The 15,659-nt window shown below is 35.6% G+C and overlaps 1 protein-coding gene across 1 annotated transcript; it reads left to right on the top strand.

Annotated features, from left to right (window-relative positions):
• The first annotated feature begins 2,054 nt into the window (after window positions 1-2,054).
• On the top strand, window positions 2,055-13,289 carry hif1an (hypoxia inducible factor 1, alpha subunit inhibitor). The gene is made up of 8 exons (XM_015390442.1): window positions 2,055-2,460; window positions 8,853-9,103; window positions 9,458-9,606; window positions 9,777-9,922; window positions 10,011-10,117; window positions 10,937-11,000; window positions 11,094-11,204; window positions 11,523-13,289. Exons 1-8 carry the CDS (start codon window positions 2,281-2,283, stop codon window positions 11,577-11,579), a joined length of 1,065 nt encoding a protein of 354 aa, XP_015245928.1. The 5' UTR covers window positions 2,055-2,280; the 3' UTR covers window positions 11,580-13,289.
• The last annotated feature ends 2,370 nt before the right edge of the window (window positions 13,290-15,659 follow it).

Genomic DNA, 15,659 nt, shown 5'->3' on the forward strand with positions numbered 1-15,659 from the left:
AACATGAAGAGGTCATCTGAGCATCCTGCACCTAAGGGAGCCGCAGATCAGTTTAATTTGTTTGTTTGTTTTTTTCTTCTTAAAAAAACAACAACATGGGTGCAAGAAAACAGTCTTATACAGCTGTACCACAGTCTAAACTGATGCTCCCCAGCTTAGTTTTCACATGTGAGCTCACTTTGATGTCAGCTAACAGACAGGTGTTCCTGTGGTGTGGCTTCTCAATATTACTGTCTCTAACTAGGAAGCAAACAATGTTAGATAAAAAAAAAAAATACAGATGAGAACAAAACACATTCTGATTCATAATCATCTATTATTAGCTTTATAATTTAACATCAGTAATTTTTCATGCGATTGGTTTAAACAATCCCTGCAAAATGCTAACATACAGTATCATGCGGAGTTGCTTCTGCTTTTGCCTGAGAGTAAAAAGTATAAAAAGGATCTGAATGCACCAAGCAGTTGCAGTTCTTGGCCAAATTTACCAGGGGTGCGGCAGGGTCGGCACCAGGTTTTTTTTTTCTTCTAGGATTGCCCATGAAATCATTTGATTGTATCAAAAGGGCTGTGTACATCTACACCTTATGGAGGAAGGACATTCTTTTGAGGACCAGAATGTTCACATTTTGGACAAAGAAGACAGGTGGTTTGAAAGGGGTGTGAAGGAAGCCATTTATGTAAAGAAAGAAAAAAACAACCTTAAACAGACGGTGTGGACTTATGTTTCAGCTTTCAAAAACCTACAATGCAGCAGTAGAGCTGATTCCTTCCCACTCTCATCGAAATCCCTCACCCTCATACAGGGGACAAATCATCTTGGCTGTTCAGCCAGGCCAACAATTCCCTCCAATGACCCCTCTTTCAAAGGCATAGACCAGTATTAGGCATTGCACGCTAACAAAGAACCCAAACAACTCCCCATTTCTAACAGGGCGGACCCGTTCTTCCAGTTCAATTTGCATGTTTTCTAAGCCAAAGCTTGGTCCACTCTATAAAGCAGAGGTCACAGATTAGCCGACTGCGGTCCGGATCCGGACCCAACCTGTTTTAAAACATTTCTAAATTTATTAATTACGGCATGTTGTCCGACGGCAGTATCTAATTTTGCCTGCGCTGCTTCTCCTGTTTGTACGGTAAAGCCCTCCAGAGTGCCTGGGACCAGGCTACACGTGATACAAATGAGCTAATGGGCTGCTGTCAGTCAAGACTGCTGGTGAAAGCCACTTTAAGACACAGCAGGCAACCCTGTGGCAAGCTGGGAGGTGGGAAAGAGGGAGAAGACAATGAGAAAAAGTGAAAGAAAGTGTGGTCTGCTGGAAGAACCGCAGTGAACTGGTGAGAGAAAAGTGAAATGGCGTGCTCAAAGATGACCCTGCACATTTTGAGTATGTTTGGCTCAACTTGCTGCTGTGAAGCAGGATTCCGCACCATGACTATAATCAAAAATAGAAATCGATCCACCTTGATATGTGCTTGAGAATGACTGTCGCCATTCAAACCCAGGTTTAAAGCCTTGCAGGGCAGGCTAAAGCCTGCTGATTTTTAATGGGTTACTCCCTGCTCTATAACCACCACTGTTCCCGCAACCTCAGTAAGTCATTATATTCATGCTGATTTGCACAGTTTCTATCTAAGTTATTAAATTACATGCTGCTGCCATTTTGCACATCTCTGTTGTTGCTGCTTTTTTCAAATAACCATTACTATAAAAATGTCCATAGCTGTATATTGGTTATTTATTCTCCATATGCACAGTTTCATATTGATAAAATTAACAGTACATCTTCACTAGTATGTTATTCTTATACATTTTCTAGGGTCCACATTTGTGTGAGATTTTTTTAAAATAATCTTTCTGCTGCTGTAAACACCAGAATTTCCCCGTTTAGGGAATTTCTATACCATTCTATTTTTCAGTATTATAATTATGGGGAGAACCTGTGTGACCCGAGACGCTAGAGGGCGCTGTAGAATATTGGTGGCCTTCATTTATGAGAACGTCTTCCTGCTCGTTCAAGCTTGTGGTTTTGTTTGCTGCCTGTCACTGCAGCGTGTAAACATTCACCTACGGAGCAGAGCTGTGTCCATAGCCTCAGGGTTGACAGGAGCTCACGAATTTAATTAAATTATTAATACACGTGAGCAGGGAGGGTGGGGGGCTGTCCCAGTGGTTTCCGTCACATTAGTACTATTTATATTTAAAGGAGCAGCTGTTCCCCGCTGTCATTGTTAGGAGGACCGAGGCGAAGCAGCTGAAGCGGGGCTCGTCCTACCACCATGGCAGCGGCGACTGTTGCGGAGGCCGAGGCGGCGGCGAGCGACGGAGGAGCGGCTTTTTCCGACGTCCAGAGTAGAGGCTGGGATATTTCCCAGCTCCGAAAATACCCTTTCCCAACCAAGCCCATTCCCCGGCTGTCCTACACGGATCCCAGGGCAGAGATGCTCATAAACAACGAGGTAACTCCGCTGCAGTTAGGTGTATATATATATATAAATAAAAGTGAACCTTTCACCTGACAGCTCAATTTAAAGAAGCATAAACACGGAAATGGAAAGGTACTGATAGTAAAAGTTAATATCTATTATATTTTAGATTGAAGGAAGGGGTTAACAATGTTGACACGGTTCCTATTTAATCTAGAATTATTTTTACTTTCAGTTACAGTAAAAACTTAGGAAGGAATACATTCTGATCGTTTTTATTACTTTTTAAAAACGCCATTTGAATGACTTTCTTTATGGTTTTTAGGATTTGCCTTATGTTACGTTGGATATTTATATAGCCTTTGCTTTAAACAGGATATCTGACTCACTGTTTTAGTATAAAGCAGTTTAGGTCAAGTATTTATAGGTACTTTAACGTTAAATTTGCTTTATAATACTATACAATGTATAAAAACACTAATTACAGACCTGATCTGTGCATTAGACTGATCCCCAGACTGGAAATTACTTTACAGATTAAATCTATGCATGATAAATGAAAAAAAAAAAATACTTTAACTTAAAATATAAACTATATATTTGATGTTCCTGCTACTATTATGTCTGTGTGTGATTGGCTTAAAAATACACAAATTGGTAATTGGGACCACACGTCTTGTATTGTGGGTCATGAGCTTAAAAGTCTAGGAACAGTTGGTGGAAGATATTTTAATACTGATATGACAAATATAGTCATATATAGTCATCTGAGCTGGCGTAGATCTGAGCTGGCGTAGATCTGAGGTGGCGTAGATCTGAGGTGGCGTAGATCTAAGTTGATGTAGATCTGAGTTGGGACATTTCTGATTTAGGGAACAAACAGATGATGACACGAATTCAGTGCAAAGACGCTGAGGTAGATATTTTTTACTGTGCTATTTTTCCCTCTTGTTATTTCCATTATTCATCTTGAGAATTGGGGAATTTATAAAATGCATATATACCCCCATTAAGGTGAATGTAAATCATTTAAAAGTAAGGCAAATTATCTTTTTTTTATGTTATCCAGGCAAAATGGAAGCTTGTTAAGGATCTAGCTCGACTAAATCCAGAGTATTAATTACACATCAGTTGGTTGAATGCACCTGTTGACTATCGTGGGGCAGCATTGATGTAAATCAGAAGATCTGAATAGATTTTCACCCTTTTATTTGAACCAAATAAGCCAAAATTGTCACATATAAGGAATTAAATTATTCCTTCGTCTACAATTCATGTTTAAATGATCACACTAAAACAGATGTTCTGTAGTAATATATTTAAACAAAATGTAGAGAATGATGCAGTTACTGGCACTGCTACCCGGTATATAATTTATTGAAAAATGTGTCCTAATTTTATGTGATTAATTAGATATTTTATCTATACCACTCAGAATTTATTTAAATATACACTTGAATAAGATTAGACAATAAACAACCGATTTTCTACTGTTAGATTTTATGTAAAGAGTATTTCATACAATATCTGCTTGGCAAAGCCCATTAAATATGTGGGTCAACCTCCAGTTCTCTGCTCTGTTTTAAACCCCCGCTCTGTTAACAGTTGGGAAATTTCAAATCATGGGTTTGTGTGTCTAGAAAGATTTACAAACAGCTGAATACGTTTATTTTTGTATGTGAGGGAAGCACATAGTGCCATTCTTTTAGACAGCTGACAAGCAGTGCTCATCAAAAGATAAGAGCACTGTAACAGCGATGGTTTAAACTATTGATTGATGAGTCCTTGATCAGCAAGTATGAGGTCCTTAGCTCTTATGCAGACTTTAAACTGTAGTATAAACAGTGCTTAAAGATATAAAAGCATCACTTAAAAATCGACCAACTACTTTAATTGATCTGGTTGGCGCTGCTTGCAATAGCGGTAAATTTATTTATTTATTTTTTTTATAGTTGACTAATTGTAAAATTTTTAAGGTCAGAAAATAAATTTTTTTAATTTTTCATTAACTCTTGTTTTTGTTTGGCGTCTGATTTTACATAAGCACTTTATCTGGCAGAGTGTCTATTCAGGACCGACAACATTATGCCTTTGTTTACATTTGGTTTTGGAGTTTTTATTATTCATGTCTGTGTAGTTGTTTTCATTTCAGGTTCATCAGCTTTAAATTAACATCTTTTATTTTGTTTTCATGTAACAGAATAATACGTCTTTATTCAATAGCACATTCTCTGCTAGGGCATTGTTCTCTTAAAATGGTATGTTTTACTTAAATAAATGCTGCTGACCATGTTTCAGTTCCCAAAAATGTACAAACATCCCCACTTCCCTGGCCTTCCATGAGCTGTTTGCTTTTTGCAAAGGGTGATGTATTGCTTAATATTTCATCTTTTGTGTAACAAGCACAGACGGAGTTGCATTTTGTTACCAAGTAAATCAAATTTTGCAGTACTGCACTAGAATGAGTTCCACCTTGACATTTTAATAAACATTCAGTGGGACAGCACATAAGAAATCACATATTAATGCCTACACTGCCTGCAACACCTCAAGGTTAACATGTCCAGATTGCGGTTAGTTGGGTTATTTTCCCTCCTCATGTCAGTACTCAGACCATACATGGCATCTTGTATCAAAATGGTCTGCATGCCTGTCATCTCAAGATGAAGCATTTTAAGATAATGCATAAGGAGGCAGTTTCCTAAAGACAAGCAGACCAAGGACCTGGATTACTGGAACCAGGTCCTCTGGTCTGATGAGAGCGAGATATTTGGCTCAGATGGTCCATAACTACTGGGTGACCAGATGAGGAGTAAAAAGACTAGTATGGTTTACTAAAGTCAAGCATGTTGGTGGAAAAGTCATGGTTTGGTGCTGCATAAGTGCCAATGGCAGTGCGGAGCCATAATTTTATTGAGCGAACAATGCAGCAATTGGGTCACAGGCTAGTATTTCAGCATGATAAAGACCCAAACGCACCTCCAAGGTGACCATTGCTTTGCTAAAGAAACTAATTAGACCCTGTTCAAGATCTGCAGGACATCCTAAAAACAAAGAAGGAGCACGATATTATGAACATCTACCAGCTAAATTAAGTCGTCATGGAAGAAAGAGGATTTTTGTAGCAACCTTTGGAGCTCTAGTGAACTCCATGCCCCGAAATTAAAGCTGTGTTACAAAACACCAAATGTGCAAACACAATTTTAGATTCATTGCTGTTTGTATCCTATCTTTACACTGACTGCTATATATTAAAACACCTTCATAGTATTCCCATCAGCAACATTTACAGAAATGTGATGTGAGCAAAACATCTGTACTGACTCAAAATCATCCAGGTTTCCTTTTCCTATGCTTTCCTGTTTTTTATGGATCTGCACTGCGATGTTAATCTCCTGAGAACTGTTATACAAGAATAGCATTAATCACTGCGTAAAAGTGAACTCCTCCTTTCTAAATGACCTTCAGAAAATGGCACAAGAGATGCTAAAGCAATCTGAGCTACTGAGGAGCTCTTCCTGTGTACTTCTGTTGCTGTGCGGTGTTTAAAATCCACCCTTAAATCCGTCTTGTGATAAATGAAGTTGTAGTTTTTTTTTTTTTAGATTTTTATATGTTTGAAAGAATAGTTGTATTATGATAATAGCTGTTAGGTTTAAAGGATAAATTTTAAGGCTAAAAGCTGAGTATTCTTACCACATATCTTCATTTATTAATTTTATAGGTCGATTATGTTCATTTTTAATTAAAAGAAGGTCCAGATTGATTATCAGCTTTGTATATATATGTACACCTGTTGTAGCAAACAGAAATTTACATCAGGTTAAATAAAATAGTCTTCTCTCTCTGCAATATTTATCTGCCTTAACGGCACTGATCTGTAACATTATTCAGACTTTTATCGCCTTTGCTAATAATAGAAAAATGAACGCAGACCAGCTGGTGTAAATGTTCCTCTAACGGGTTTCGCAGCAGCAGATTTTCAGCGTCCTCCGGTGAAAGTGAAACCGAGCCGCTGCGGGCGGCCGGGCCGCGGGAGCGCGCACCACGGGCTACGTTCATTTAGTCACGTAGACCCTGGAGCGCATGCACGCGCAGCACGCGCACCTACATCGCAAAATGTAATTTTGGAAATATATGTACTGCAGTTATATTTGGTTATTTTATAGTTTGCAAACTAATGCAGATGCAAAACATTGAACGGCAATTAAATAGTTAAATTATTTAAAATAGATTACATTTATTTTAATAGGATATGACAAAAACCTCCAGATGCAAAAGGTTTTTGTGATAAGGCTTTTTGCATTTTAAGTTTTTGCAATTCATCAAAATAAATTGACTAACTCTAATATAAAGTGTTTTGCATGTCAATTTTTGTTTTCTCTTGCTGGTATTATTTACAACCGTGGACTAGTTAGCTACATTTGTTAGTGAAAATTTTCAACTTTAGAGAACTTTTATTATAAGAACTTTTAAAATTGGAGGTTTTGAAGGCATTAATGTTCTAAGTTTTATTTGAAATATTTAAAAAGTAGATAAAAAAATCTAAATAAGATGCTTAGGCCTATATACATTTGAATAATAATGATGGTACTTCTATTTTTCTCTATTGTGAAATACTACGCTTTAAACCTGAAATCCAGATTTTTTTCCCCCCAGTTTATCATGGAAGTCGGCTATTTATGCTCATATTTATCAAATTATGCAAGTGTTTTTTTTTTTTTTTTTTTTTTTTTTTTTTTTAGAAAGAATGAACCATTTTACTTGTTTTGAAATAAATAAAATCCCTTTAAATTTAAAGTAGCTACACAGTTTAATTAAAATAGTTAATTAAACACAAAGATAAATTGGATATTGCAACATCATTATTGGGGGAAAAATAAAAATCAATAGACGGTTTTTATTTTTTTATGGACAGTTTAGGAAATATCTGGAATTGCTAGAAGCAATTTTGGACTGTGCAACTAATAACCAAATCACAAATTAAGCAATTGGAGAAGAAATTGCAGCACTAACTGATAGCTGGCTGCATGATAGCTTTATTCTTAAAAAGTTATTTTTATTTTTTTCCCTCACTACGTTGTTTTATTACATACATTTTTGACATCAGTACTTGTCATAGGTGCAAAATACAATAGCTATTAAAATGAATTGTACAAGATACAATCACATTTTTAAAGTGCAATTATCTGATAGGGTTAGATGCAACCTTCAAATGATTTACAGTAAGCAAGTTTATTTACTACTAACAGTTGCTGCTTCAGTTTTTTTTTTATATTGCAGAAGCATAAAAAGTAGGGCTGGGTTTTTTCGCCAAAGTCCTGAATCAATTCGATTTTGATTCATAAAGTTCTAAATCTATTAATTTTGATTCGATCTGTTTTTACAATAAAGAAAGTGGTTCAACTGTGTTTCAAAATACTCATGTATTTTGTTTTTTCCTGTCTCATTAAACACAAAGTGCAAACTTGTAAATCAGACAGTTTAAACTTGAGATGTGAACAAAACTGTCTCAAAAGTGCAAACTTGTTTGTGAAAAACGAAAAAGGGAAGCCTCACTCGACCAAGCAGACGTGACACAGCAGACATGCAGGAGCTGCATTATCTCCACCGCACAAACCATATTTGCAGCGTTGTCTGTAACAACTACAGGGTGTTTGCCGGTCAGCCCCCATTTGTTAATGTATTCAGTTAACCTGTTGGGAATATTTGCAGCTGTCTGGCTTGAAGTAATCTTGAGTGCATCTTTCCTGCTTATTTGAATGTGAACTTCACGCGGGTCACTAAAACGAATCAATCTCATTCCCTAGACATCAATTTAGCAAAAATGTAAAGGAATCGATTCAAAATGGATTAAATCGATTTCTTTACCTAGCCCTAATAAAAAGTGTAACTGAAAATTAAAATTTAGATTTGAACTGCTGCTTGTCCTATGGTTGCAAAGTACTGTTAGCAGCATAATTTAAATGTTGTTCATCCCAGTGTATTTTACTGTCGATGGAAAAATGTCTGTTACCACCTAGATGTCAAGGCTTATTGGACATCTGCAAGACTTCCCCTTTTTAAATGGATGAAAGCAGCTTTTGTGATGTTAAGTTTAGCCACTTCCCCTCTGTGCCTAATAATCTTAGCTTGTGTTCTTTTGTGGGGCTAGTTTTTTTGGTTCATATCTGTTATTGATATTATTCATGATTATATATTATTTTATAAACGCATAGTCTATCATATAGACTGTGTTCCTTTTAAGGTGGTTTTCTAAGGATTAGATGGTACAAAAAAAGCCTTCTATACGTCAGAATCAACTAATGAAATCAAAGGAAAACTGCTTTAGGTTGTTCAGATTTAGTTCCTACTTCCACTTAAGTGTGCAGACAGAATGCATCTTGTTTTGACATTTCATTAAAGTATTCCTAATCTTCTTCCAGGAACCGGTGGTTTTGACAGACACAAACCTCGTATATCCAGCTCTGAAATGGGATATCCCATACCTCCAGGAGAACATTGGAAATGGAGACTTCTCTGTTTACATTTCGGAAAACCACAAATTCCTTTACTATGATGAGAAGAAAATGTGCAACTTTACAGACTTTGTTCCCAAATCCCGTCGAGTGGAAATGAAATTCTCAGAGTTTGTGGATAGCATGCATAAAAGAGAAGAGGAAGGAGGAAATGAGAGGTAAATGATTTGTGCATTTTTAACCTCTGGCAGCTAAATGTTGCAGAAAAGACATGTCTTTGATACAGAGCCAGTGAATAAGCAGTTATACACATGAGAGGCTTATTCCTTTGACATGATGGATCTGGTTGCTCTTACTATACTAAGATTAACTTGCCAACTCTTAAAGTTGATGTTTTCGTGGGTTTCCAGCTTCTGCCTCATTCAGTTCAACATTAAACTCCACTGTAAACAAGGCCATTTTCTTTTTTGCAACACTTAATATTAGCCGGACTAGGGAATGTTTTCAGCCATCTGCTTGTGAAATGGCATGACTCATAATTAAAGCACGTCTCTTTCCTCATGTGTTTCAAGAGTCTATTTGCAGCAAACACTAAATGACACAGTAGGAAAGAAGATTGTTGTCGATTTTCTTGGTTTCAATTGGAACTGGATCAACAAACAGCAAGCCAAGAGAAACTGGGGAGCACTGACGTCCAACCTGCTGCTTGTTGGCATGGAGGGTGAGCTTCTCATTTCTCTTCTGTAATGCAGTTTCCATAACCCTTATTGGCAAATGGAGTTCACCTGTGTGTGGAAACATTCCTGTTCTATTAACTTCAGAGAGGCTTTCAAAGGAAACAGTAGAATATTTCAAAATGTTGAGCATCATATATGTTTTAAAACTTCACAGGCAACGTGACACCAGCACATTATGACGAGCAGCAGAACTTCTTTGCACAGATAAAAGGCCACAAGAGATGCATCCTCTTCCCTCCAGACCAGTTTGAGTGTCTCTATCCCTACCCAGTTCATCACCCCTGTGACAGACAGAGCCAAGTAACTTTTGCTGTTCTCCAGATTTAAAAGTGGCTCATTAAGCTTAAGGACATACTTTCATATTTTTCAACAACTTCTGCCTTTTTAGGTTGATTTTGATAACCCTAACTATGAGAAGTTTCCAAATTTTAAAAATACTGTTGGGTATGAAGCTGTTGTGGGACCTGGAGATGTTCTCTACATCCCTATGTATTGGTAAGACATGCTTTTGATCTTCCTGTTTTCTGCATTTAACCACCAAACTGTGTAAGTTTAAATTGTGCTGAACGAGATCTTAACTCAGTTTATCTTCTTGCATTATAAACGGAAAATTTGTTCTGGATAAAAATAGATAGAACTGTTAACTGAAACTGTATCACAGAAGGTGGAAGCCATATACTGTATCAGCCCTGCAGGCAGACAGCTGAGCTCAGGAAGAACAAGCTAACCTCTGCGACATCTCATCTTGTTTTAGTTTAAGAAAGCCAGATGTTCAGTAAGCCTAAGTTAATGAGACTATTCAGTTTTTGTTTTTTACATAAAGTTATGAGAATGTGTTGAGACTGAGTATAGAAATTGTCCATACTACCTTCACAGTTAAATGCCTGCTGACTTTTTGGCAGGACACTGGAATCACCATTCAGTTCTAAAATGATTTAAGCTCGAATTTCATGCTTATAATCCATTTCTGTCAGTCACATAGTTCACAGATTCAGAAAAAAATATATATATTTTTTTGTATTTCTAAATGATAGCTTTAATTACTTACAATTATTCTTTAGCATTCTTCAAATGTATACATTCAGTTTTCCCGAGATTAAAAGTGAAAGATTATATAAAATGACAACAAGCACATGATTTGCTCTAAAAATGATAGATTTAATTCTATTTAAGCTTTTTTTCCTCATTATTTTCTAACTGCATATTAAAAAAAATCTTTCTCTTGATTTCATCTTCAAATAAAAACAAGCTATCAGAAGAAAAAACATGTTTTTTTTTATGGTTTCTTTCAGTCATTTTTGTCTTGTTTTAAAGGTGGCATCACATCGAGTCATTGTTGAATGGTGGAGTGACCATCACTGTTAACTTCTGGTACAAAGTACGGATGTTCAAGTCGAAAGCTGTTTTGAATAAAAGAAAGTGTGATTCTCAATACATTTTTTAACCATTTTGTCTAATTGTGTTTTTTTAGGGAGCTCCTACGCCTAAGAAGATAGAATACCCTCTGCGAGCTCATCAGAAGGTTGCTATCATGAGGAATATAGAGAAGATGCTTGGAGAAGCACTTGGAGATCCACATGAGGTAAATAAAAAATATATACACATACATTTGTTTGCTGCTATTACTGTTGCAAACGAAGCGCAGTGTAAACACAATCATCTGAATAATGTTTGCACTTGAATGTCACATTGCCTGTTTCTAGAGTAGTTAAAAATGATCTATATTTAGGTCAATGTTAAAATAAAATCCCTCCAGGATACAGACCCTCCCAACAACCCAGTTACTGTGAATATTAATGGATAGCTTGATTTTTCCACCAACAGAAGATGAACATTTAGGGCAGAGTGCTGCATTATTTGCGATTTTATGAAACAGTAAACTCCTCTTTCTTCTCTGTAGGTTGGGCCTTTACTAAAAACGATGATCAAAGGGAGATATGACCAGTGTTTCAGTTAGAGCTCCAAGCCGCTGAACGGACTGCTCCACAAACTGTTTGCATGTGAAGCGTGTGTGTCTTCAGTACGCTTTCTGTCGTCGGAGCTAAGCAGCAGTGCATGGCAGCAATCAGCCAACATGAAACCATTCTGCTTCTGTCTCAGAATGCCACTGTCATAATAATGGTACGGAGTCAGGAAATGAATTACACCACTGGGATTTTAACCAACTCTAAGAGGATTATTTTCTTTCCCTTTTTCCCCCCCTTGGAGTGAAGACTTCCACACATATTTCCTTGAATCAGTGTTTCCTTAAGTCTTACAAGTTCCGCTTTGGCCTTAAATTTTGATATTTGTACCTTTGAGGAAGCCTCTGTGTTTTAGATGAGTAAAAATTGCTTATATAGGTGACATAAAGAGATTTCATATCTTAAGGGATGAATTTTGAAATCCCAATATTCCATTCGTTTTCACAGAAAAAAATGTTCTTTAGAATAACTTTATCTGCATTACCGGTATGTCAGTTCATACTAATCTGCATTCATTTATCAACAAGACTCACGATAATTAAGAAAGAATATAAAAATCACTCAGTTATTAGATGATAAAGGTATGATTTGAGTATAGCTAAAGGTATTAATTAAAAAAATGCTTTTGTTTGTATTTGTATATTAGATTTTGTTGAATTTGCAGCCAAACTATAAAAGACGGAGCTTTGCATACAAACGTGACTAGCTGGAAATCTAACAAAACTACGATAAGTTTAATGGAACAAATGATAAATATTAAATGCCACCAGTTGATGAGCTAATAAGATCATCTACTGCTTTGTCGTTGTGCAGCTTATAGCACCATCTAGTGGTCAAGTTTTGGAAAAGTTTGTCTTTTCCATTTTCTTTTTCAGATTAGAAATAAAATAGTTAAGCAACACAAACACAACTTTAAAAGAGCTCCATTATAGCCACTTTAAGCTTATCAATGATCAGACATGCATTTATTAGGACTTTTCTTACATCCGGCATAAACACTTATCACCCTGAAAAATACACCAAGCCTGCCAGCTGGAGACTAAATTTCCCTCTAAGGCCTCTTAGACATGTGATTTTGTTTATACCTTTCTTTAAACCTTTTCCAGAAGTTTTTTGCATATTGCAGATTAGTTTGAGACAGAAAAAGCAGAATAATATGTGGTTTGCCAAAAACACTATTTTCTCACCATGCAAACTTCAGAAAATAAGTCCCAGCAGATTTTCATCCTGTTAAATAGTGTTTATATATATTTCTTTATTAATTGCACTCTATTCAATTTATTGAGTTTTAATTCATCTGTTAGAAAAATATACATCAAAGTGTTTCAATTTCTAGATGAATTGTTTACTGTGTATTTGCCTGATAGGATACATGACAACAAAGGAAGTTGATTTGAAACTTTTCTATATTATGGTGAATGTGTTTGCTTTCACTCTGGAATTAAAAAGCTTTAAATCTGAAAGTGTTTCATTAATGCTGTTTGGAATACGGAGTCTTCTGCTGTTTTGGTGAAACATTTATTGAGAAAGTTTATTTGCAGACGGGCATGTAAGATCAAACATCTCCAGGCTTCCTTCATAATGTTCTGGACTCCTAAATTGTTAAACTTTGTTTAAATAGAACAGTCTGATACTGATAGTCCGACACCGAATAAAGTATCTGGATTTACCTCAACCATTTTAAATAAAATAAAAAAAAATGTATCCCAGACTTGTACTCTTTAAAGCAGGTAGTACAATATTTGGTTAAAAGTACACAATTAGTGATGTGTGTTGAATTTCGTATCCTGTGTGAGGTAATCGTTAGAAGAGGAGGTAAAATTGTCCTTTGAACATTGGAACAGCAAGTCCAGAGCACAAATACTAATGGATAACATTTTAAATTAACTGGTAAACTATAAGAAAGCATCTCGATTTAATGTAAAACTGGATTTATTTATCTTTAATTGACTTGTCATTTAGAACATTGAAAGAGGAAAAAAAAGCCAAATTAATACTAACATTTCTAAACCCAATTTTTTCTTTGAAAATAATTAAAAAGCAATCCTACTTCTAAAGATTGCCTAGGATGTTGAAAATAAGTGGACATGCAAAGTAAAATGTTTCACTCGGATTTATCTGAATAATTTCTTTTAGACCTTAAACAGGAAGCCCATGGTTGTCTACAAAAGTTAGGTTTACTATAAATTGTTTATCAGAAGCTATGATGAAGATAAAAATATTAACAGTTTCAGAAAGGTCTGCTCCTTGATCTACAGTAACACCACTGCATGATAAATATAACATCACATCATCTTAACATCCAGTTCTATTATACAGTCAGGGATATAACAGATCATAGGATTCAAAGAGCTGCACGTTACATCAAACAGAGGAGGAATATAAATAGTTAATCCTGGGAAAAGAAGAAACACATCAGCTTATTTGTCCTAAATAAACAACTCAAAAGAATAAAGGAGTTCACTCATTTTACAATAGTTGCAAGTGAGGCAAAAATTCACACACAAACACAACTGAGACAAGAGCCACAGTAGTTTTAGGTTTCCCTGAAAAAACAAACACCTTTCATCTTTATGAACACAATCCAACTTCCAGAAGTTGCACAGAAGGCTAAATAAAACAATGATTTGCAAACCTGTTGAATCAGTGTTAATATACATTTTATGTGTTGAGAGCAAGGGGTCAAACCACTGCTGTTTTAATTACGTTATTCAGATTTTACTTTATTTCAGCTGTCAACAACAGGCCTTGTTTGTCAGTGCAACATATTTTACAATAACCTAAATGTCTTAACATTTCCATATCTTCTTTGTATGTTTTTGCTTCTAGGGGTTTAAAATGTTATATCTGCAACAATTCAGTATATCCACCAATCATAGGGACTTCTAAGTCAATGAATCATACTTTCTGACCGACGTTATCAGCTTTGAAGATTTACTGTACACATCTGATAAGAGTTTAACTCATCCAGGGATGAAACCTCCAACATATAGTTGGAAAACATTCCTGCTTATGTTACAGCAATTCATAATATCAATTGATTATCAAAATAAGCAGGTAATGAAATAATGGTTTACTTGATTATGCAGAGTTGAAAACATTCCATTTGGTAAAAACAACCACCCCAAAAACAGAGAAGCCAAACAACTAATACATTTTACCTTAAGGTGAATATCCTTTGTAAGATGCTCTGTCCAGAGCAAAAGTGGCAGTTTTAAGTTAACCTGGTTCAAATTGTATTAAATAACTATGAAGCATATTATTTACCTACCTATTATTAATCAATTAATCAAAGAAAGGCACAAATCCATCAATTATGAAAATAGGCATTACATAAAGTTTTTTATCAAGTATTTATTTGTTGCATCCAGTGTGACCATTAAAAAGAATTCTGCCATAATCATCTCCTACAATAACTTCCTCAATCTCAGATAGTATCTAAGCATTTTTTTTTTAAATACCATAATTAACACTGTTTAAAAGGTGGGAAGAATCCTCTCCTCAGGACCCTTCCAAAAAATGTATGTTTTTAAATACCAATTCAACAATATTGTAAAATTCAATTAATACAATGGAAAATGTTTAAAGAATATTATTATATCAAGTGCTTGATTAGAACATAACTCATTGGAGGATTTCCTCCTCTAAAGCTCTGAGATTTAGTTTGGTGTTCTTCTGATGATAAGTGAACAAACTCGCGGTAAGATGTTCATAAATCCATGATTACAGACTACATTATCCCAGAGAGAATGCAAGTAATTAAGTACATTTTTCAGACTTGTTATAAGGGGGTACGGTATCCCAACTTTTCCTCATGGTTTGTATAATGTATATCTTTTGTTTGGTTTTAGTACAACAGAGGCTATTTTTTATCCAGCTTCAATAAATTACCGTTTCCTGATAAACACAACATTAAGACATCACTATTTGAACATTATGTTGAAGAGAACTGAAAAATGAATAGCCTTTCCTGCTTTCTCAACTGTTTATCATCATCTAAACTGAGAGGTTTTTCAAATTAAAGGCGTGAACATACATCATACAGTAACAGATATACTGTATTTTATCTCTAT

Source organism: Cyprinodon variegatus, unplaced genomic scaffold (genome assembly GCF_000732505.1).
Source record: "Cyprinodon variegatus isolate N-32 unplaced genomic scaffold, C_variegatus-1.0 Scaffold1, whole genome shotgun sequence".
Taxonomy (NCBI): Eukaryota; Metazoa; Chordata; class Actinopteri; order Cyprinodontiformes; family Cyprinodontidae; genus Cyprinodon; species Cyprinodon variegatus.

Coding starts and splice junctions, on each gene's coding strand:
- hif1an (XM_015390442.1), top strand. CDS start 2,281: ATGGCAGCGGCGACTGTTGCGGAGGCCGAGGCGGCGGCGAGCGACGGA. Junction 2,461..8,852: donor AGATGCTCATAAACAACGAG/GTAACTCCGCTG, acceptor ATCTTCTTCCAG/GAACCGGTGGTTTTGACAGA. Junction 9,923..10,010: donor CCTGTGACAGACAGAGCCAA/GTAACTTTTGCT, acceptor CTGCCTTTTTAG/GTTGATTTTGATAACCCTAA.